General features: G+C 38.0%; 1 protein-coding gene across 4 annotated transcripts in view; it reads right to left on the bottom strand.

Annotated features, from left to right (window-relative positions):
- The window catches only part of CLSTN1 (calsyntenin 1), a 62,009-nt gene that overhangs the window by 31,208 nt on the left and 5,942 nt on the right, over positions 1 to 24,859 (bottom strand). For all 4 annotated transcript variants that reach the window (XM_073316578.2, XM_073316580.2, XM_073316579.2 and 1 more), the window contains exon 2: positions 7,375 to 7,497. In XM_073316578.2, coding sequence (XP_073172679.1) covers positions 7,375 to 7,497 — 123 coding nt within the window. The remainder of the gene's footprint in view (positions 1 to 7,374; positions 7,498 to 24,859) is intronic.

Genomic DNA, 24,859 nt, shown 5'->3' with positions numbered 1-24,859 from the left:
TAAGGTTACAGAAGACTACATAACTGCAGGGCCATGATATGGCAGAATAACCCCAACACACATTATTGGGCTTAATGTCTTGAAGTGTGTTAATGTGACAGTTGTCTTTATTAGGAGGAAAAAAAGCTGTTCAATTCTTGATGAACTGAACTCTAACTCTAGCACCAATGCCAACCTCTGCCACTAGGCAATTCAAGTACTACATTCCTTGGCATCCCTCCACTACAGTAATCCACAACTAATCTTCCTGATAAATACTCATGTGTCTCCAGATACTCCCAAGGGTATTAAAGTCTCTGCTCAAGATATACTACAGTTCAATTTATCAGAACAAGAATCTACCCAATATGTTAACTTTTACCATTTCATTGTAACGAGATCTTATTTTAATAAAAAGCCCATTTTAAAAAACATTATGGAACAAAAACTCTGACATTACAAAGAAAGGGACTTATGCATCAAAAAGCTGAAGCCCATAACGAACTGTTAGTTATGATAAATTGCTGTTAACAGACCATATGCAGCTTCAAGTTTGAGCAGAGCTTGTCAGATAATACCAGCTATTTCCCCCCAAATGGTCTCTAACATAAGCAGCAAAACAGAACATTTCAGTTTCCTAAAGTACAAAATATTTCAAGGGTGCAGGCTCCCTCTTCTCCCTCCAAGTTAAAGGTATTATTACAGAGCATATATCAAGATGGACAAGACAATGTGCAGATGGCGCACGGATAACATACACCTTAAATCAGTACAACTAATAACTGAGATTTTGCAGCAAAACTCAGGAGCCTGGTACATCAAGAGCTTTCGTATGATTAAACAATTCTTTTTAGTAAATTTCTTCATCCTGACACAACAAAGTTAAGTTCCATATAATGCATCAAGCACTAAACCGGCCCAATAAGAACAAGCACCATGCTACATTATATCTACCTCATATAGCAATGCTTTTTGTCAGAGCTTTCTTATCTCATTCTGGAATTGAGGTGAAACATGGTTCCATCGCTGCCACACCCAGAAGGGAACGGAAATCAATTAGCATGTTGAATATTAGTTTATCATTTGATAAATTTTCATCTCTGTAGCTAAGCAAAACTTAGATACAGTTCAGTATAAACTGACAAGATTATTTATCCACCTTACTGAAGCCTGAAAACAGATAATCCAGTCTCCTTAAGGGCATTCTTTATCATGGAACTTTTTACTGTTTTGTTGCAGCACGCTCTGATGAGTGTAATATTTTTTAGGCTCTCATGGTATTATGCTGTACTTTGATGTAAAATACTTTACTGAAAATTAGTTTTTAAAATATTAGAACTAGAGGGCATAAAGAGTTTGATGTCTAAATTCTTCTTAAAATACTGGTGTCAGCATCTCATCCCAGCTCCCTTCCAAAGAGAAAAACATTTCTTCCAAAGAGGGAAAGCATGAATATGTTCTAACAAATTCCAGACATGTATCATTCTATTACTAGGACTTTGAAGTGTGGAAGCCATTTGGAAGCTCACCCTTTATACAAACTGTGCATTCATCTACCCAACCTATCCTTTATTTAGAGCCACTATATAGTTGACTGCCGCATTACGCATTAGCAGGCTGCAGACAGGACGTCAGCACAGTTCCCTGCCCTAAACAAACAAGGGCTGGCAGTACAGTGTGGAGAAAAACCAACAGCAGTCACCAACTGGAAAATGTGAGTTACATGCATCTCCAGGAAGGGGCTAACAGACGTGTTTTTTGTTTTTCAAGAGAATGAACAGAGATCCTACAAGAGCATTTTTCAGAGTTGCATACACATGTACTCTCTAAACACAAAGATTCCTAGTCCAAGAAATATTTTTGTGGGGGCCCTCTTTATATTTATTAATATGGGGAAAGCTAAATAACATGGTTTAAGAGTGGTTAACTACCACCTTTTAAAAACTCTATTATAATCATGCCGAAGAATCTTAATTCCACTAGTGGCTCATCTCAAACAAAGTCCTACTTTAAACCCATTTAAAGTCCATCAACACTGCAAATTCAACAGTTTTGAGGGACCCAGTGCCACAAGCACCATAAAAGCATAGTTCCTTATTGAAGTGTAGATAGAAGTTCCTTGTATGCTAAGAATTTAAGGCATTAGCATGATTTTTAAACAGTTTGATCTCATTTATACTCAAAATGTGATTGTCCCAGGAAAAAAAAAAGTTATATTTGACCATATTCTCCCAACAGCTAGATTTGTAGTGTAGAAGTGCTTTCACACAGGATTCACTGCACAACTTTGTCAGTCATCCTCCCCAGGCATTCCCATGATACAAAATAGGGTATCAGCAAGATTTATTACACAGGGACTACTTTGACGTCAGAAAGCAAGACAAGGCAATTTGGTAGGACCACATTCAGATCCCTGCTTTTATTTAAATATGTTATATTCCATATGTCCAATCACTCAAATTAACTGGGAAGCAGATATTTGGATAATCACATTTAGCTTCAAACACCTGGGATTCTTTGAATGTGTAATCATAGTTAAGCCATAATATTGGGAACCATCCATAGTGCAATTCAAGTGAGCAAAGCAATATTAATGAATCATAAAATACTGCTGTTCCTTGTCCCACAATTCAATGCATTATTAAAGCACATTGACAGGTTTCAAGATGGATAACATGGAGGATGATCAGAGTGGTTAAATAGTTCACTTTAAATATTTTAAAACCAAATTAGAGTTTAAGAAGTGGTTTAATTTCTACAAGCAAGGGCAGTTTATTAGAACTTCAGCTCTTTTAGGCAACACAAATTGTGCATGTCTAACCAATTTAAGTCTTTACCACTTAAAGCAGAATAAAACAATTAATCTGAAGCTCTTTGTTTTGCTATGACAACATTTTGTCACTGTTCTAACAGGGTTTCTCACTTAAACACCCACAAAAATGATGCTGGACAATGACAATACTATTCTCTGTTCTAAGATATGCATAAGCCAATCCAGAATAGGTCATCATGCTGATTCAGCACCACGCCCACATCTTCACTCCTCAAAAGGAAATTAGAGTACTGTCCTATTTAATGCTAGACAAATACTTTTAGAAATTCTCATAATGTATTTGTCATCAGGAATTTAAATATACGAGTCCACCAGCTCTGAATACATAAAGGAAAGCCCTCGGCATATTTTGTTTATGTACACCATATAAAAGTCTAGGATCTTAGCCAATTTGAGACTGTTGCCCTTCGGACTTTGCTAATTTTAGTTTCCTTGGAAGTCACAGTATTAATGTTTATTTAAACTCACAATTAAGTCAGCTTACAATTGTCACAGGCACTTGCTAAGGTAAAGCAGGTTTACATACATATTTTTACTGCTACCACTACACAGGAGTTGTTTTGTAAAGTAACATGATGCTCTAATCTTGAACCTCCCCTTCACAAATTTGATATGGTATATGAACATATCCTGCAAGTGTTTTCTTAAAGCTTAATTATACTTTAAATGTACCAAGACATTTACTGCCCAGCAGATACAGAATACCTAATCTGTTGCTTTTACAAACTACTGCATAGCATCAATTGACTATTAAGGCAAGCATTTGAAGTATTTCTGAACAGTAAGAAAGAAGTCCTATCCTCTTTTCCTAATCAACAGGACGGAAGGTCTGTCTTCCTATATCATTATTAGATTATTTTTTGTTTAATAGTCTCTGTGCATACCTGTAGAACAACATGGAATTCTAAGAATACCCATGGTTAAGAATCACTGGGGAGGGAGCAAGCTGGTAACTGATCTACATACTCTTATTGAGAGCCACCTCTCTATGCATGGTTTTCTTTTCCCTTGTACTAGAAGGGACAGATGCACACAAGTGAGGAGATCAATAATTAGATGGTTAGAACTTTATTAAGTCTGTTCTTGCTACAGATAAGTATCTTTCTAAGTTAGCTGTTAGAGGGTCTGGTAAATTAGAACAGTCTCCAATTCCAAGATAAACTACATTTTAATTTAGTTTAAAGATTGAATGTAAATATAATTAATTTAAGGGTGAACCATTACAGGATGCTGCAGTTTTCTCAAAACCAATCATTACAAAACTCACGAAATTCAGGGTTATGGTTACACTTAAGAAATCCAAAGACATTAAGATACCAAAGAATCTTAACTCTGTCCTGTAAAGACATGTGATAAGTTTTTAAAATCATTATAATGTTAAGTGTTTATGGTCCCAAATTAAACTGATTTCTAAAAGACATTTCCCCCCAAGTTATCTAGTCTTCCTATCGTGGATTTATTACAACCAATGTAATTGTTTCATGTAAATTAGCTGTATAAGAAGGGTGACAATGGCTCCTCTTAAAAATTACCTGAGCTGTTGACCTGACCCTGTCTGTAGTTTACATAGCTACAATTAGATATAGTCATTTATAACTCAGCTACAGCCTACTTCTTCAAATTATAGCCTATACGTAAGATTTCAGTTACTTTTAGCTATACAGACAGTTTGAAGAGTATCATCCTGTTAAGATCATTCTTGACAAGAAAAAGACTATGAAGCTTAGCATCCTGTGTCAAAGGACCCAGTTTTAAATTAATTTCAGCTCAAATAAATTTGTAGATTGTCTTGTAAATTCTTGTAAAATTAGTTCTGTACTTAAAGTGTAAGCGCTATATATTTGGCAGAATAGGCTTTATATTCATACATAAAGAGGTTAAATCCCTGCTGTAAGTGCACTCTTAGCTAGGGAGTTGTGACCAGTACATCCATAACACTTGACACAATTAGAATACTCAACATTTCAGCTGGCTGCTGATTTAGTAAGTTCATTTCCATATCATTTCCAGTCTTTATTGCCAGGCTGCAAATAAAAGATAAATTCCTAAACTTGATAAGGCCTAGAATGTTGAATTGCCTCTAGTTCCAACTATTTTACAGGAACTCTAGATTCTTTAAGATTTTACTTATACAAGAAAGTGTCTGCAGACAAACATCTCATTCGGGCTGAGAGCTGAAAACATGAAATGTCCTTCAAACACAATCTTCTTATATCTAGCCCAAGCAAAGAGACTATCTGTGGGATAGCTGTATCCCATTGTTGGCTACTGTATCTTTAAACATAGTCATCAGCAACAATTTCTTTCTGAAACTGAAAGCCATTATTCCCATGTAAAAAGTAAAACACAGCCTATCTTCAAATAACTAACGTTTTATCCAATAGCTTAGAGACTGCTTTCTTTAGTGGTCACTTGAAGCACATTAGCAAGAGGATGGTCTTGCTGCTGAGGCATCTGCTTATGGACCAGGAGATCTGGATCCAATTCCTAGATGTCTTGTGCAAGCTAGGACAAATCACTTACTCTGTGCTTCAGTTCCCTATCTGTAAAACAAAGTATAACAATACTACCTATCTCCCTTTATTTTTCTGGTCTATTTATATTAAAAGCTCTTTGGAACTGCGACTGGCACTCTATGTATCTGTATGGCACCTACTAGAATGAGTCTCCACCTCTACTGAAGCCTTTAAGTACTACCATAATGCCATAAGAAAAGGAGTACTTGTGGCACCTTAGAGACCTTAGAGACTAACCAATTTATTTGAGCATGAGCTTTCGTGAGCTACAGCTCACTTCATCAGATGTTTACCGTGGAAATGCCATAGTAACTTGATGGGATTTTTAAGGGATATAAAAATGATAAGATGTACATTTATGATTAGCTACCAGAAGTAAGCACTCTAAGAATGGCCATACTGGGTCAGACCAAAAGGTCCATCTAGGTCAGTATCCTGTCTTCTGACAGTGGCCAATGCTAGGTGCTTCAGAGGGAACAAACAGAACAGGCAACCAAGTGATTCATCCCCTGTAGCCCATTCCCAGCTTGTGGCAAACAGAGGCTAGAGACACTTCAAAGCATGGTTTTGCATCCCTGCCCATCTTGGCTAATAGCCATTGATGGACCTATCCTCTATGAACTTATCCAGTTCTTTTTTGAACCCCGTTATAGTCTTGGCCTTCACAACATCCTCTGGCAGAGAGTTCCACAGAATGACTGTGAATATGTGAAAAAATACTTCCTTCTGTTTGTTTTAAAACTGCTGCCTATTATTTTCATTAAATGACTCCTGGTTCTTGTGTTATGAGAAGAAACAAACAAGACTTTCTTATTTACTTTCTCCACACTAGTTACAATTTTATAGACCTCTACCATATTCCCCCCACCTGTCTCTTTTCCAAGCTGAAAAGTCTTATTAATTTCTTCTCATTAGGGATATGGAACAGCTTCCATATCCCTAATCATTTTTGTTGCCCTTTTCTGTACCTTTTCCAATCCCAATGGGGCGACCAGATTTGCATGCAGTTTTCAAGATGTGGGCGTACCATGAATTTATAAATAGATCAATATGCAGATGCAAAACTCAATTTTCTGGATATATTTTCTGCCCTATGGCAAGAACAGGCCAAACTATATATGACACTTTCAATATAGAAACTAAGGCATTCTGCATTCAGACCATGAGGTATTTTAGTTGGTCACTTAAGAGGGCTTAAGAGGAACAGTCAGTCTCCCTACCAAGAGGATGCAGAATTCTTCCCAGGCTACTCTGATTGGCAATCAGATTTCTAACATTATACTTCAGGCTAAAGGATCCTCAGCTAACAAGCTATATTACTGGGATAAAAAAAAGATGCTTAAGATACTCCATAATACTAACTTTAATATAGAAAACAGGACAGACAAATAAGATATCTTCTCATCTCCTAACACAGAGGAAGCATATGGATAGCATTAACTACTAGACTGAGTGACTGTAGAGGTAGAAAAGGATATCCATTTCCAAAGATTATCCAACATTACTGAATAAACTGACCCTTTGGATTTCTGCAGAAAACCTCAATCCAAAAATGGTGCAAAAGGAACACAACATTAATCCTGATAGCAATTAATCATACCCTCACCAAACCCCTTCAGTCTATAATTGAGAACCAGCACAAGCCAAGAAGACTATGAAGATAAATGGTGGGTCCTTTCAGAATGATAAGAAAACGGACTTTCGCAGAACGTTTTCTGTGTTGAATGGTGCAACTGTTATCTGGAGCACAAGTATTTAAGAGATGGTTAAAGTCTACACTTGTACCAGTCTGTCTGGATGTTCCTTGTGAAGTGAAATGTGTAAGCATAAAACCTCTAGTCTGCAAGATACAACAACCTCTTGTTTAGAAGAGCTGTATCTTTTAAACACAAACCCAGTATCATGAACCAACATTTGCTATGGAAAACCTTAGGAAGCATTCTTAAGCTGCAGTTCATTAGGAAAAAAAATGCTGAGTAACACACAGCATCTCTAACAAACAAGAACTTACATCAATGGAAAAACCAATAAAGATAGATTCTGTACCTGCAAACCGCAGAGGCGCATCTTTATCCAGGGCTATCAAGGGGGGATCCAGGAGTACTGTGTTGTCATTTTCTGTAACTATACCATGATATGTCGTTTCAATCCATGGCTTGTGCTTGTTAACTATAAAGAACAATAAAAGATTATGGAAACAAAGTTAATTTTTATTTTAAAAGTTATTAAAATACTGAAAATGTTTTCCCACTTTGAGTTTTCAGATTTTGAACCAGCACATTATTAAAACAAAGAAATCTGGTTTCTTAATGTTACATGCATTTATGCCTCCATTTTCCCAAAGTGTTCTTTATTTAAAAAAAAAAAAGTTTTCTGTCTATACCTTCATCTGCAAATACTTCCTTTTTGTATACAGATACATATGCAAGAACCTTTTACTGATACGAACAGCTCACCAATTTCTCTCTATAGCAGCTTTGCAAAGTTCTGTTTACCCACTCATGAAGAGAGTTGCTTTAGACAGGCAAGTGAAATTCATTTTTTTATTATTAACCAGTCATCAGAACAAAGAAGATGAATTGCCTGTGCCAGGGCTCAAATTTTTTCAAGGCCACTTCATGGAGACTACTGTTGCTGATGCAACATCTGCTTTGGTTTTGTTTTTTACTTCTATCTACACTCATGTCAATCTTGCACATTTTGTGTGTATGAAATTCTCTTTTTAAGAAAGTTACAGAAAAATTACAAGTCATATTTTATTTAAAGCTAAGATAAATTAATTTAAATTTAAAAACAGGTTTAAGGAATAAAATGAGAGGACTGCTTATTTTCCACACAACCTCACTGCTCTTCCTACTGCTCCACTTAATGCTCAGCATAACACCAATCCAATTACATGCTTAACCTTTGTATTTACAGCACCTTTTTACTATTAAGTGTTCAAGGAGACTGGAAAATCTACCAATACCACAGATGTAAGAAACTGCAGGTTCTTGCACATAAGCTTCAAGAGCAACATTCTCACTGCAAATGTACATCTAAGTACTAGAGTTAAATAATTACATAAACAGATACTCTAAAGAGATACAACATTGCTACCTGTCAGCTTTGAAAAGTAGTTTGTTTTGGTGGTCCATTAAGGTCCTAATATGTACAATCACCAATAGGTCTCTCCTCTCCTCCTCCCCTCAAAAGCAAGGCAGAACCATTCAGCTCTGCACTTTTTTGGAGTAACCCCCATGTCTGACTTAAGCATATACACCAAGATTTCATGAACTGAAACAATTACAAGATACTAACTGCAAACAATGCACCAATTAGTTAAAAAAAAATAATGTGAGAAAGTGGGTCTAGCTGCATTTGTCGTCATCATATAACAGGCAATTAGTGATCTAAAGTATCAGTTCTAAAAATGCTGCCTTTTTCTTTACCAGAACTCAAGTTTCAGCTTAACTGGTTGAAGATACTCAGAAAATAGCTATGTCCTATGTATTCTGTATACCTGCATATGAACAAATTAAATTATGAAAAAAGTTCCTCCAGTGTTGCATAATTTTGAACTCCTCCATAGTACTAACCCATAATAGTGGTTTCTGATCTACCAGAATTAAGTTCAAAGAGCAGTGGACATGGAGGGTAGCTTTTCTCCTCTTTAAAGCCATTCCTGGCCAAAAACAGAGTTCCACTTTTTATTTTAGTGAACTTATTTCTAATAACAATCTAATATACAGCTTGGAAAGAAAGTAAGGGAGTTTCAACTTTACTCACACATATGCACAAATAATGCAGAAACAAGTGATATACATTTATTTAAAGTATTTTAATTCCACCCCATGAAGGACTGTGTTGCTGAAACAAACACTCAAATATGCAAGGTCCATACCACCAACAAAACTACCAACTCCTTTTCCTTTGTGCAATTATATCAAATGCAGATAAAAGTAACCTGTACAGAAAGAAAATGGATTTGTCCCTTTCTTGCTTTTTCATGTTTGAAAAAGGCCCAAGATGTCTCACTGCCTGCTCAAAAATAAAGAGGCAGGGACTTGGTTCTTCTTATTTATACAGTACACATTCCAGGGTCTTGTCCACAATGCTTTTCTTGGAGGACCTTATGGAGGTCTGGAAAACTTACATCATACACCAAGGAAACATAGCCTGATTGAGAAGGGGGAAGGCATTTTTGTTCAGACTTGAACTCCTATTAAAACTTAATAGGGAATCTTGCCTATAATCCTCACACCTGATAAACATTTAGATTTTTATCCTTCAGGATGCTTTTGTCTACATAGTATCTCAACATTCACAGTGCTAGACTCTGCAAACTGAAGTCAGTGTACATTAAACAACTAGCCAGAGTTGTAAGAAGGAACTGAAGCAGGGGGTCGGGTTGGCAGGGTCATATATTAAGCGCCATGAAGGCGCCACTCCAGGGAGTTCCACAGCCAACCCAACAGGAGCTGTTAAGGGAAAACTTTCCGACAACCGTACATGCAGTGCGTGCACACCTGATTGGAATCGACATGAACAAGCACTCGAAGAAGAACTGAACATACTTTGTCTTATGCGGAAAACTGACCAGTTGTTGCAGCTGTCCTGAAGCTTCAGACAAGTTTGAGTAACTGAAGGCCAACTCATTACATTTCCTTTTGCTACAAGTAACAAAACCATACACATTAACTATTCTAATTTAAGTGCTTACAAAAAGCTGAACTACACCACTGCAGATTTAAAATGAGCAGAATTATGTTCTTGTTGAATGGCAAGGATGTATGATTTATCAGACATCCATGGTAAAATATACACTTGTGGTCCACTAATTTTTGCACAATTGCTATTTCACAACATGGGTAATTTTTCCTTTACCAACCATATTTTGCCACCCCAGCTACATCATGGGTGGGAGGAAGAGGTTAAAAATAAAAACAAAAATCACACCCAATTGACATAGCTGTGCCAGAAAAACTTTCAAGTATAGAACAGACCCTACAGTAAGCCTGGCTTTCAATACATTAGTCAAACAATTATGTGACTAACGGATATCCTGAGCCAGATGTTTAAGATAATTTATTTCTATTTTTAAAACTGTAAATCCTAGTTATAGTAAGAGTTTTCTTATTAGCATATACATTGGTTTTTATTCTGAATAAATAAATAAACTGGTTTGCCTTATATTGGAAGAGAAACTAGTAGTTCTGACAAAACATTCAGTTAAAACGTTAAGACATCCTTATTTAGCAGGAACACTAGCTGCAATTGTGATTTTAGCTAACTGCCATACAAGGGATCCAGGTTCAGTTCCCAAGTCTGAATCTCACACTTTAGGCAAGGTGAGACTACAGTAGAGGCACAAATTTTCACCTATACTTAGGACTTCAATAGCTCAGATATAGGTGAGAGGCTTTTCGCAGGAGTGGGTGGGTGAAATTCTGTGGCCTGCGTTCTGCAGGAGGTCAGACTAGATGATCATAATGGTCCCTTCTGACCTTAGTATCTATGAATCTAAGTTATAGGATTGCAGAGTCCATAAACAGTAGAGGCTGAACCAAACCGTAAGAGCTATCTCTCCAACCCAAAAGTCCACATGCTTCTCTTAAAAATTGTTTGCTTTGGTGAAAGCACTCAACTCCTTTCTGCAGATAACGCTGTCTCTGTACCAAGTTTAGGCCATATCCGGACATTGATTTTTAGTCAGAACCCACTACTGAAATTAGTAGTTTACGGAATGGTCTCATAATAGCAACCTTTCCCACATTTTTTTTTTTTAAATGAAGTTCTACAAACTAAAGGTGTGTCAGTCAGACCCTTCTAGCACTGCCAAAAATTCTTAAGCCAGCATTTTCTGAGTATTGGACATGGCCTATGTACAATACTTTACTAAATAGGTTTCATTAAACATCAAGTATTTACATAATGCTTAATAGTTACTTATTTCACCTTTGACAAATCACAATTGGTTTATATAACATTATATGCTCTGAACACTACTAGAGTCCAATGACAGTTTGTTAGATAACGAACAATGGTTTTGTCAGTCTGATTTTCCTTCAGTTTGTCAGAAAACTAGAAGGATTCCAAAAGCCTGTCCAAAAAAACAAAACAAGGTTAAACTCTTTCCAAAGGCCCTTGAAATATTCAGTTCAAAATAAAACAGAGGCAGCCCACTTTAGCTCTGACATTCACAACATGCATAATCTGCTGTTAATCTCCTGTCACATAAACAGGTTAAGTTACACTGGTTTCTCTGAAACACAATATTCATCCTAACTTTATCAGCCCCTGCTGGAATCTGCTGTAAATCCCATGATGAATATGTGACATTATATCCTAGCTCACATTTAATTCAGTTGAATAAGAGAAACTTCCTGGACACACGAATGACTGCAGACTGAATTTTACTTTAACTCTGCTAGTCATCGTTAAAATAGTGTGCATTGATTTAAATCACCAAATGGAAAGCCTTGATTTAAATCATTTAATCAACTTTTCCATTTGCACTTCAGTTATTTTCTAAAGAAAGGTGCATTCTCATTGGTTGATATAACCATTAAAACACGTTGATTTACTTATAAAAGAATCTTACCACTAGACTTGATACATCTTTTGCTACTCAGTAGGGTACACTATAACTATATAAAATTATTTAAGCAACTACATAACTTAATATTTTCAGATTCTTATTCATTTTTAGTATGTTACAAAATGGTGAATGATATATTGCTATTTACTACTATTGTGCCATATTTATAAAGCTTGATCTCAGAAGTGAGAATCGGAGGGGGGAAATCTCTCTTTATATAGAAAAACAGCCTTTAATTGAAAGTTTTTGACAGAAGCGCCTGGATTCAGCATATTTATTTTTTATTTAATTGTTTCAAGAGATAAGAAGTTTAGGCCTTAATGTATTTTGTATTTAACTCATATTTCCTTTTAAACAGGCTTAAATCCAGTTCTTTTTTTAAAATAAAAAACACTGATTTTTATCCACACTGCTTTAAAATAGCACTCATTTACCTATTAAGATGGAATTTTAAATATAAAACTCCCACCAACAAAATTAAGAAAGCAGTAGCTAAACAGCCTCCTTTGTCCTGATGTTGGTAATATAAAAGGAAAATTTAAATGTCAGGTTAGAGCCGCTAACATTCACACATGAGCCAGCAACATGCTCTGTTTTGCAAGGTCAGTCCAAGCACCTGTCAAATTCTTAATCTGTCTAATGGCAATTGCTATTAAGCAATGGGGAGTGGGGAGCATCAATGCCTGATATGCTATCTGCTTTGCTGAACACAAGTTTTAAAAAAATTCATTGAGGCCTAGTCTACACTTAAATTTCGCACAAAATTCCATGGTTAGGTTAGCCAAACCCCCAGTGCAGAGAGAGGTAGGTTGATGGAGTAACTCTTCTGTCAAATTAGCTACTGCCTCTCAAAGAGGTAGATTAACTACATCAGTGGAGAAACCCCTTCCGTCATTGTAAAACACATCTACACTATGGTGGTACAGTGGCACAGCTGCACTGCCACAGCTGTACCACTATACCAGCTGCAGTGTAGACATACCCTCACTGTAGACTAATATGTCCAGTTTCTCATACAATGAGAAATGGAGCACCCAAGTTTCTGCTAATGCTAATTCATATTGCTACAGATAGTTCTGCAGGATAATCTGAGAAAGTGTGGTACTCTAGGCATTTTGCTTCTCTAACAGCAGCAGCTTACAGTAAAGGGTGTGACTTGTCAGATCAAGCGATAGGCAGAAATTTCTGCTATTTCTTACAGACGCACAAAAGGATGAAAAAAAACCTAATGTATATGTGCAAGTGGGGAGTGTTAAGGTTGGTATGGGAACCTCAAATGAGGATTTCCTGACTTTTTAATAGTAATTAACGTTAAGAAAAGAGTACCAGATTGAGTCCTGGCATTGAGAGGTGTAAATGCCTTGAGTGAGTTATAATTACATCAGCATTGCATTTAGCACACACCCCTTTAAATTTAAAAAAAGAAGAAGCAGGAGAAGAATTAAAAAAGCTTAATCCCAGTGACTTTTTTTTAGAACTGCTCATGCATGTTCAATTAGGTCTGTACATGTTACTTTTTCCCACTGTGGATGCCCTGTTCTTTCCTATTGCAAGTCTTTTCTAACATGTTGTGGGGCAAATTAACCTAATAGAATCATAGAATATCAGGGTTGGAAGAGACCCCAGAAGGTCATCTAGTCCAACCCCCTGCTCAAAGCAGGACCAATTCCCAGTTAAATCATCCCAGCCAGGGCTTTGTCAAGCCTGACCTTAAAAACCTCTAAGGAAGGAGATTCTACCACCTCCCTAGGTAACGCATTCCAGTGTTTCACCACCCTCTTAGTGAAAAAGTTTTTCCTAATATCCAATCTAAACCTCCCCCACTGCAACTTGAGACCATTACTCCTCGTTCTGTCATCTGCTACCATTGAGAACAGTCTAGAGCCATCCTCTTTGGAACCCCCTTTCAGGTAGTTGAAAGCAGCTATCAAATCCCCCCTCATTCTTCTCTTCTGCAGGCTAAACAATCCCAGCTCCCTCAGCCTCTCCTCATAACTCATGTGTTCCAGTCCCCTAATCATTTTTGTTGCCCTTCGCTGGACTCTCTCCAATTTATCCACATCCTTCTTGTAGTGTGGGGCCCAAAACTGGACACAGTACTCCAGAGGAGGCCTCACCAATGTCGAATAGAGGGGAACAATCACATCCCTTGATCTACTGGCAGTGTCCCTACTTATACATCCCAAAATGCCATTGGCCTTCTTGGCAACAAGGGCACACTGCTGACTCATATCCAGCTTCTCGTCCACTGTCACCCCTAGGTCCTTTTCCGCAGAACTGCTGCCTAGCCATTCGGTCCCTAGTCTGTAGCTGTACATTGGGTTCTTCCGTCCTAAGTGCAGGACCCTGCACTTATCCTTATTGAACCTCATCAGATTCCTTTTGGCCCAATCCTCCAATTTGTCTAGGTCCTTCTGTATCCTATCCCTCCCCTCCAGCGTATCTACCACTCCTCCCAGTTTAGTATCATCCGCAAATTTGCTGAGAGTGCAATCCACACCATCCTCCAGATCATTTATGAAGATATTGAACAAAACCGGCCCCAGGACCGACCCTTGGGGCACTCCACTTGATACCGGCTGCCAACTAGACATGGAGCCATTGATCACTACCCGTTGAGCCCGACAATCTAGCCAGCTTTCTACCCACCTTATAGTGCATTCATCAATATAACAGGCATTGTTTGTTTCCTTGAGAGGTGATAATGAACCTGTCAGAAATGTGATGTATACAGAGTTGGGCCATGTCAGTCCCAGACTATTAGAGAGACAAGGAGATGAGGGAATATCTTTTATTGCACCAACTTCTCCTGGTGAGAGAAAGCAGCTTTTGAGCTTACACAAAGCTCTTCTGCAGGTCTGAGAAACGTACTTGGAGTGTCACAGTTAAATACAAGGTGAAACAGATTGTTTAGCATAAGGGAATGGTCCCTTTAAATGTTTGTTAACTATTTATGCTAAACAATCTGCTCCACCTTGTATTTAACAGTGGCACCCTGAGTAGGATTCCCAGACCTAAAGAAGAGCTCTGCGAAAACTCAAAAGCTTATCTCTCTCACCAACAAAAGCTGGTCCAATACAAGCTATTACCTCACTCACCTTGGGCATCTTATCTCTATAAATGTGATGTGGCAGCTGGGATACTGCAGCTTTAGGTAGTCTACCTAGCTAGGACTAGGATGTGTGAAGAAAAAACATTTCATGGCCTCCAGATAATTTGTGTAATAACATTTAATGACATGCTTGAGGTGCGGCTGTTAAACAAGATCACATCATCTGGAATATTCTTCACAGCTAGGTTAGAAAGACTGAAGTCAAAACAACTCCTTTGAGAAATAAATCAGTGAATTATTATTTAAAGTACACTATTATTGCCTAATTAAATATCATTGAGCTTCACAAGCTCAGTCAATTAGGTGTCTAATACAATGACAAACTATTCAGACAAATTATTTCCTTAAGAGTCTTTATTTAGTTCAAAAATCTATAAAAATATATACACATCATTAAGTATAGTATAAGCACATTACAAGATAATGGTGACCAATGTGAGTGTAAATGAACTCCTCTGAAAATGTCACTACTCTCCTCAATGGTTTGAATAAATAGAAGATTCTTGCCTTGAAGGTCAAGAGATTCAAATTTTGTTGATTATATCATGCAACTTTAGCCCACTGCCTTCCTCTTGGATCAAACACTTCTGTTTTGCTTGCTGTGATACAGTGTTAAACAGTGAGAGAGCTGTAATTTTAAAGCCTTCTACCACTTTCATATTCCCAGGAAAAATAAACGCATAATCTTTATATTAAAACAATTTCTTTTCACGTGCAAGACTCCAGGTGGATTTTAATGTAGTAAATATACAAGGATCATAGAACTGAGGAAACGGAAAAGTCAACCAGATTAGACTCCAGTTCCCTTTGAGTTAGTTAAAGAATACAGTCTTATAGAACCTATGTATTCACACTAAACTTTGGAGAAAAAGAGAGAAGCATGGTCTGTAGGTTGAAGAGTGGGTTCTATTCCTTGTTCTGCTACAGACTTACTATTGAACTTTGGTTGCAGTTCACAGTTTCTGTGCCTCTACTCTCCCTCACACAATCTGGTATAACAATACCTATTTCAGTCCTTATGAAGTTCTGAGATTCTTGAATACTAGACATTACTTCCTCTTGAATTTTAGCTGCAGCTTTGAAAATGACACAGATTATAATGATGGAAATGAAATGCCTATTAATTATTGAGATAAAGGCTTTATAGAACTCTTCGTACAGATAACCTCACCAAAGGTACACGTACCTGACATAGTCTGGCTGCTGCAGACAATTTTTAAAGCAATCCTTGGATAGGTTTAAGCAATGGGGGGAGGCACAGCTCAGTGTGGGGAGGCACAGCTCAGTGGTTTGAGCATTGGCCTGCTAAACCCAGCGTTGTGAGTTCAATGCTTGAGGGGGCCATTTAGGGATCTGGGGCAAAAATTGGTGATTGGTCCTGCTTTGAGCAGGGGGTTGGACTAGATGACCTCCTGAGGTCCCTCCCAACGTGGATATTCTAGGAATGGGATGAAGTAATGAAATGAAAATTACAGCTAAGTATGAGGAAACTTTCCCACAGTGAGAAATTTGATTTGAATTTACTCTATTTGATTCTGGAACAGTTTTACAAGGGAATAACATAATGCTTAATGCTTGAGACATTAAAACTGCAGAAAGTAAGGAAGCTGAAGTTATCTAGTCTCTCTCCCAGTGCAGGCTTGTTACCTACATTAATTCTCTACTAGGTCTAGTTCTATTATTAGAGACCATATAAAGTTGGAGAGAAAGTGTTCATAGCCTGAGCTGAAGTATGAATACGGATAGCTTCCAAACCTCCATAACCTTCAGGTGAATAACTACTCTGGAAATTAACAAAACTATATAATTTACTGAGCCCAGCATGTTTCCCATGAAACTGAAATCTCTCTGCTGCCTACTTATTCACTGCTTGAAAGAGGAGGACTAGTTCCCTGTTTCCTCTGCATCTAATCAGTTTCTCAAATTTGAATTTACTAGTCCAAAGAAGATATCCTTGATATATCTGAAATGGTTCTTCTCCAGCCCTGAAATTGGTAATGACTGGTATAATTGATTAACAAGTGCAGAAATGCTCATGTCGTAGTTGCAGAAATGGGCCAGAGCTGCAAAGCTTACATTTGAACTTAAATTGTGGTATTAAGATCAGAGGTATTGGTTTAAGCCCCCTCTCTATATAGTAGAACTTTTCACAAAAGCAAGAGTGTTAACTGTAGTATTCTCACCTAATTTCAATTTAGGTAATAATATACTGTCCAATACCACTTGTACTCTTCCTTTAAAAACACATTAACTACTTTAAAAATATGTTATATTGCTGGTGCAAGATGGATGCTACTTCCCACCCTAGAGATAGCTAAATTTCAGTGGGGGTTAATGACCCCTACATGGACATTGTCCATTAAGTCCACTGGAATAAGATACTCCATTAATATAACAACCTAATTTTATTTGATGTAATTGTATTGATTTTAATAAATTTATAGAACATTTATTTTCATTTAAAAAATATTCTATTATGCTGGGTTTAGTGATTTTGTTCATTTAAATTGTAACATATAGTTTAGAATTACTTTAATGAATTCATGCCCAAGTCAAATACAACTTTCACCCATCTGTACCGTTTAAGTATTTATACCCTGCACCACACTATGATATCAGATCTCCCTAAAAAATAAATAAGTAACTTGTACTTTGATTTCATGACTCCATAGCAATCCAGTAAAATTGTGAGGGGAAGTTCCTTTTCCCCCCATAACCATGGGAAAATTAAAGATAAGTCCTGTATTTTGTCCAAATGTCAGTGAGCTTTGTGGTCATTCTCATGTCCTGCAGAAGGAAGTTCCAAAGCCATAAGCCAACCAGCAAGAATTCTGTCTCCAGAGTTCACAAACAGTTTGGATTGAGTGGTTCTATTGTTTCTGGAAAAATATAATTTTGCAGTCATGTAGAAGGGCGCACTCTGAGGTAACCTGGGTCCAACCCATCAAAGGTTTTGAAGATTAAGACCATTCCTTCTATTTGACCCAGTATACAATAAGGAGCCTGTGCAGAAAACTGAACATAAGAATGGCCATTCTGGGACATACCAAAGGTCCATCTTCCCTAGTGCCAGATGCTTCAGAGAGAATGAACAAAACAGGCAGTTACAGAGTAATCCGTTCCCTGTTGTCCAGTTGCCATTTATGGCAGTCAGAGGTTTAGGGACACCCAGAGCATGTGGTTGCATCCCTGACCATCTTGGCGAACAGCCACTGATAGACCTATCCTTCAAGAACTTATCTAATTCTTTTTTGAACCTAGTTATACTTTTGGCCCTCACAACATCCCCTAGCAATGAATTTCACAGGCAGACTCTGCATTGAGTGAAAAAGTACTTCCTTATGTTCCAAGCTTTAAAAAAAAAAAAAAAAAAAAATCTTCAGCAGTTATCTGATACAGAGGCTGATTTAAGCGACAAGTTACTTACCACAGTTAGTAGCTCTGCAATTTCCTATTTGAGTTTCTTCAGAACTCTTGGGTGAATACTATCTGGCCTTCGTGACTTCTTATTGTTGAATTTATCAATTAGTTCCAAAATCTCCTCTACTGACACACCAGTCTGAGACAGTTCCTCAGATCTGTCATCTAAGAAGAGTGGTGCAGGTATCTCCCTCGCTTCCTCTGTGGTGAAGACTGATGCAAAGAATTCATTACTGTCTGAATGCATCCGATGAAGCGAGCTGTAGCTCAAATAAATTTGTTAGTCTCTAAAGCGCCACAAGTACTCCTTTTATTACTGTCTCTGCTATGGCCTTGCCTTCCTTGAGTGCTTCTTTAGGATCTTGATCTTCCAGTAGAACCACTAACTGTTTGGCAGGCTTCCTGCTTCTGAATGTACTTAACAATATTTTGCTGTTACTTTCTTAACTATCCTTAACTAGTTTCTCTTCATATTCTTTTTTGACTTGCCAAGTTTTTCTTTTACACTTGACTTGCCAGAGTTTATGCTCCTTTCTATTTTCCTCAGTCAGATTTGACTTCCAATTTTTAAAAGGATGCCTTTTTGTCTCTAACCACCTCTTTTACTCTGATATTTAGCCATGGTGACATTTTTGTGTTTGTTTTTTATTTGGGATGTACATTTAATTTGAGCCTCTATTAGGGTGTTTTTAAACAGTTTTCATATAGCTTGCAGGCTTTTCATCCTTGTGATTCTTCCTTTAAATTTCTATTTAACTAGCTTCTTCATTTTTGTATAGCTCCCCTTTTTTATGTTAAATACAATTGTGATGTGTTTCTTTGGTATCTTCACCCTCACAAGGATGTTTATACTTAATTATGGGATGGTCACTATTATGACCACATTATGGTCACTATTACCAAGCAGTTCAGCTATAACCACCTCTTTGACTAGATGCTGCACTCCATTTAGGATTAAATCAAGAATTGCCTTACTCCTTGTGGGTTACAAGACTAACTCCTCCAACAAGCAGGCAATAATGGTGTTTAGAAATTTTCTCTCACTATCCTGTCCTGAGATGACCTATACACAGTCAATATGGGGAGAGTTGAACTCCCACATTATAATTGGGGTTTCTATTTATGTAGCCACTCTATTCTCCTGAACATTTCACGATCACCATCACGATCCTGTCAGCAGTATATGCCTACAGCTACAGTCTTATTATTCAAGCATGAAATTTCTATCAGAGATTCTATGGTAGGGTTTGATTCATGTAAGATTTTTACTATATTTGATTCTATGCTCTCTTTCATATATAGTCCCACTCCCATGCCAGCATGACCTACTCTGTGATTTGTATATATTTTGTATCCTGGTATTTTCATGTCCCACTGATTACCATTGTTCCACCAAGTTTCTGTGATCCCTATTATATCAATATACTCATTTAATACCAGACCCTCAGATTCACCCATCTTAGTATTTAGGTTTCTAGAATTTGTATACAAGCACTTGTAAAATCTGTCAATATTTAGCTGTCTGCCTTCATGTGATGTAATGAATACATCATTTGACTGTTTCTCTTCAGTATCTACCTGTACTTCATCAACTTCTATCCTCTCTTCTTTGCTAGATTATAGAGTAACCTTTTTAATAAATCCTCCCCTAAGGGACATCTTTGTCCAAACTGTGTGCTCCTCCACACCTGTCAGCTTTCTCCCAGCTCTTAGTTTAAGAACTCCTCTACAATCTTTTTAATTTTACATGCCACCAATCTGGTTCCATTTTGGTTTAGATGGAGCCCATCCTTCCTGTACTGGCTCCTCCTTTCCCAAAAGGTTTCCCATTCCCTAATAAAACGAAATCCCTCCTCCCAACACCATCATTTCATTCATGAGACCCGGCAGTTCTGCTCATCTAACTGGCCCTGAATGTGGAACTAGAAGCACTTCAGAAAATGCTTCCATTGAGGTCCTGGACTTCAATCTCTTACGTAGCAGCCTAAATTTGGCCTCCACAGCCTCTGTCCTACCTTTCCCTATGTCATTAGTACCTACATGTACTACGACCACCAACTCCTCCTCAGCACTGCACACAAGTCCATCTAGATGGATCAAAAGGTTCGCAACCTTCCTGCCCAGCACACAATTTATTTAGTAGTTCTCCCAATCATCACAAACTCAACTACCTATATTTCTAAGAATCAAATTGCCCATCATTATAACCTGTCTCTTCCTAATAAGTGGAGTTCCCTGCCCCAGAGAAGTATCCTCAGTGCGAAAGGATACCAGGACATCATCTAGAAGGAGGGTCCCAACTATGGCATAAAGTGCTCACATCTACTGTTTCAGAGTAACAGCCGTGTTAGTCCGTATTCGCAAAAAGAAAAGGAGTACTTGTGGCACCTTAGAGACTAACCAATTTATTTGAGCATAAGCTTTCGTGAGCTACAGCTCACTTCATCGGATGCATACTGTGGAAACTGCAGCAGACTTTATATATACACAGAGAATATGAAACAATACCTCCTCCCACCCCACTGTCCTGCTGGTAATAGCTTATCTAAAGTGATCATCAGGTGGGCCATTTCCAGCACAAATCCAGGTTTTCTCACCCTCCACCCCCCCCACACAAATTCACTCTCCTGCTGGTGATAGCCCATCCAAAGTGACAACTTTTTACACAATGTGCATGACAATCAAGTTGGGCTATTTCCTGCACAAATCCAGGTTTTCCCACATCTCCCCCACCCCCATACACACACAAACTCACTCTCCTGCTGGTAATAGCTCATCCAAACTGACCACTCTCCAAGTTTAAATCCAAGTTAAACCAGAACATCTGGGGGGGGGGGGGAACAAGAGGACACAGGCTACTGTTGTTACTTAGCAGACTGGTTACAACATGCTGAACTGTATAGAGGTTTTTTTCCCCCCAAAGACCTCGATCTTTATCTCCTGGTCAGTGCCTTGCATTACTCAAGCTTGGAAGACAGACCTGAAGACTGAATAAGTGTATAATAATTTAGGAGACAAAAAGTGATCTTGCCATTAAACCACAGGACTGACTCAAGGGTCTAATTGCCAGCTTTTCCACAGATTTACTATGTGACCATGGACAAGTCATACAGCCTCACTTTATTTCCATCTATAAAATAGGGGAGTGATGATTCTTTAGACCCAAAGATGCTAAAAGAGTTGAATGAATTCATGTCTGGAAAAATTGGATGAATTTTGAGGCCTTTTAACAAAAGATATTAGAAAAGAGTAAAATATAATTATTATTACCCAGTATGAAAAATCCACTCTAAAGTGGGTAGCTCTCTCAGTAACTGAGGTGGACATTTCTTTTAACTGAAAGCTTACATTCTGCAGAAAGTTTTCATTCCTTATGATGGAAGGAAAACCATCTAAACCAGTAGTGGACAACCTGCAGCCCATCAGAGTAATCTGATTGCGGGCCGTGAGACATTTTGCGGACGTTGACTGTCCGCAGACACCATCCTCTGTTCCTAGCCAATGGGACCAGTGGGAAGCAATGGCCAGCATGTCGCTGTGGCCCCTTTGCCTGCAGGCGCTGCTTCCCAACGCTCCCATTGGCTGGGAACAGAGAACCACAGCTTCTGGGAGCTGCGGGGGGCGGTGCCTGTGGACAGTCAACGTCAGCAAAATGTCTTGCGGCCTACAATCAGATTACTCTGATGGGCCGCATGCAGCCCATAGGCCGCAGGTTGCCCAACAATGATCTAAACATTAGCTACTAGCTAAAAATATGATTCTCATGAGCCTCCAAACACTGTTTCAGCACTTCTGCAGCTGCTCACAGCTTTACCAAGCAACAGCAGCAGTACAAAGTTAGCAAGCAAAGTCATGTTCAGCACTCGTGCCAAAATGTCATCACCTTCTCACTTGCCAGCAGTGGGGTGTGTCTGGGAAGCTAGGAATCTAAGAGCATTGAGGGTTGGCCCCAATACCTTTTAAATCTGCTAACAGGTAAGAAGACAAGAATAGCCGGACGGGTCAGACCAAAGGTCCATCTAGCCCAGTATCCTGTCTTCCGAAAGTGGCCAGTGCCAGGTGCTTCAGAGGGAATGAACAGAACAGGTAATCAAGTGATTCAGCAGGTATCTGATCATTTTTCAAGCCCTGAAATCAGATCTGGCCAACTGAATTTAACAATGAGGATTAACATCAAACTCACACAAACACTGGTCAATGAAGTTTAAGTATCCTTAAATACTAAAAACAAGATCATAATGTCTATTGTATTGCTTTATTTTTTCAAATTAAATGAATACTGTACATTTTAGCAGAATTGGTGAATAATAATTTCCCTTTCATTTAAAAGAATGTATGTTACCAGGTCCAAAAGCGCTATCACTAAGTTTTTTTTTTTTTTTTTGTATTACTGGGCTTCATATATTAACCTTGTCATCTACTGGCAGGCTTGGAAGGATTAGAATTTTTTTTGACTGGTAAACGTTGATTTCACCATACATAAAACAAACTGACAAAAATATTTCTATCCATAATCGAAATTGACAGGCTAAGTACAAAAATGCTTCTTTTCAACTTAGAGTTTGATTTACAGATATTTACTTTGTATATTTTGACATGGGTTGTTGAGAGTTTGTGTTTTAGCCGTTATAAAGCTTTAACTTTTTGAATCTCAATGTCCGTCATTAAATAATTGTTATGCCCTCACCCCATAATTTCCTGCAACTGTGAAAATTTAAAGTTGAAAAAAAAACAGGAAAAAAAACAAAACAAACAACAAACATCATCATCTGTCAAAATTATTTTTAAAACAAATCTAATTCAGCCAAGCCTTTCTATTGATTAGGAAAACTGCTTCCTTGCAGTTGAGTACAAAATTTGACTGAGAAACTGCCTAGTTTCCATATATGCAAGCAATCATAACAGGAAACAAAACTACTCAGAGGTTAGGATACCCTAACTACCCAGATACCACTATGGATATATCCATTATGCCCATCAACGAAAGCTAAAAACAGGCTTCTTTACTTTGAGAAATACTAACTCATTCCAGATGACTGAAGATACAATTCTTTTTAAACAGTTTAGCAAGGCGCAATATAGTAACTTCCCACAATAGCTTTTGTATATTCTCTCAACTCCAGCTTGTCATTTTTCAGCTATAATTAAACAAGACTAAACACACAACAGAACAGCAAACTTTAATGCTGCAAAGCTTGAATTAGCAAAGCAGTACAATATTTGATTCAACCATTTTGGGAGCAATGAATTCCTGTGATGAAGTTAAGTAGCTCTGTGAGCAAGATTTAACGAGGACTCTCACCTTCATTGTACACAGCAGATATATCACTGCTCAGGCTGAATAGTCCAAGTCACAGATGCCTTTTAAAATACACGTGAATACAAGTTGATGTTACTATCTCTTCACAAAAAGAAAAGGCGTACTTGTGGCACCTTAGAGACTAACCAATTTATGTTTTTATACATCCGATGAAGTGAGCTGTAGCTTACGAAAGCTTATGCTCAGATAAATTGGTTAGTCTCTAAGGTGCCATAAGTACTCCTTTTCTTTCTGCGAATACTGACTAACATGGCTGCTACTCTGAAACCATCCATCATGGTGTCTCATCTACATCAATTTTTTTTTAAACAATCCTGAAGGAAATGCTGACAGTCCCTGGATGTCTTCTCCAATGTAACCAAAACAAAAATGGGAAAAAAAACTCCATCCCCATGAATTTCTAACACTCTCACTAAACAAATGATAAACACTTTTGTTTAAAGGCAGCCTGCATTGTCATGTGGTAGACCCAAATCAGATTATTTCCAGTTTCTCACTCCCAGGCAGAAGTAGCGGATCTGGACTAGAAATCAAACTTAGCCTAGGTCTGTATTATAGACACTACAGCAGCATAGCTATCAGCACTACAACTGTGCCACTGTGGGAATACAGTGTGGACACCTGCTAAGGGAAGGGGTTTTTTCATTGCTGTAGTAAATCCACCTCTCATAGGTGGTAGCTAGGTCAACAGAAGAATTCTTCCATCAACCTAACCGTGTTGTCACTGGGGATAGGTTGGCTTAACTACATCCCTCTTGTACATCACACAGGGATGTACCTAGGTCAACCTAAATTTAAGGTATAGACCAGACCTCAGAGGTCTCATGCACAGCCCGACAGACTGACACAAATTACAAATGAAGTTAATAAAAATGTAGGTTAAGGAGTCTGTAGCCTGTGATTTTGAAGTTAAAAACCAGATAGACAGACGGGCATAGGCAGTGGGCAAAGAAATTTACAATGAGTGTTTCATGGATAGTTCAGAAAGCAGAATGAAAGCTTACATGGTCACATTCAATTTTTATTACAAGGTAACTAAAAAAAGGCTATTCCTATAACACCAGAGATTTCGATCAGCGTAACTTACGGCTCATGTTAC

The sequence above is a fragment of the Lepidochelys kempii genome, chromosome 18, assembly GCF_965140285.1.
Source record: "Lepidochelys kempii isolate rLepKem1 chromosome 18, rLepKem1.hap1, whole genome shotgun sequence".
Taxonomy (NCBI): domain Eukaryota; kingdom Metazoa; phylum Chordata; order Testudines; family Cheloniidae; genus Lepidochelys; species Lepidochelys kempii.
Note: the sequence above shows the minus strand (reverse complement) of the source record. Positions and strands in the feature narration are given on the sequence as shown.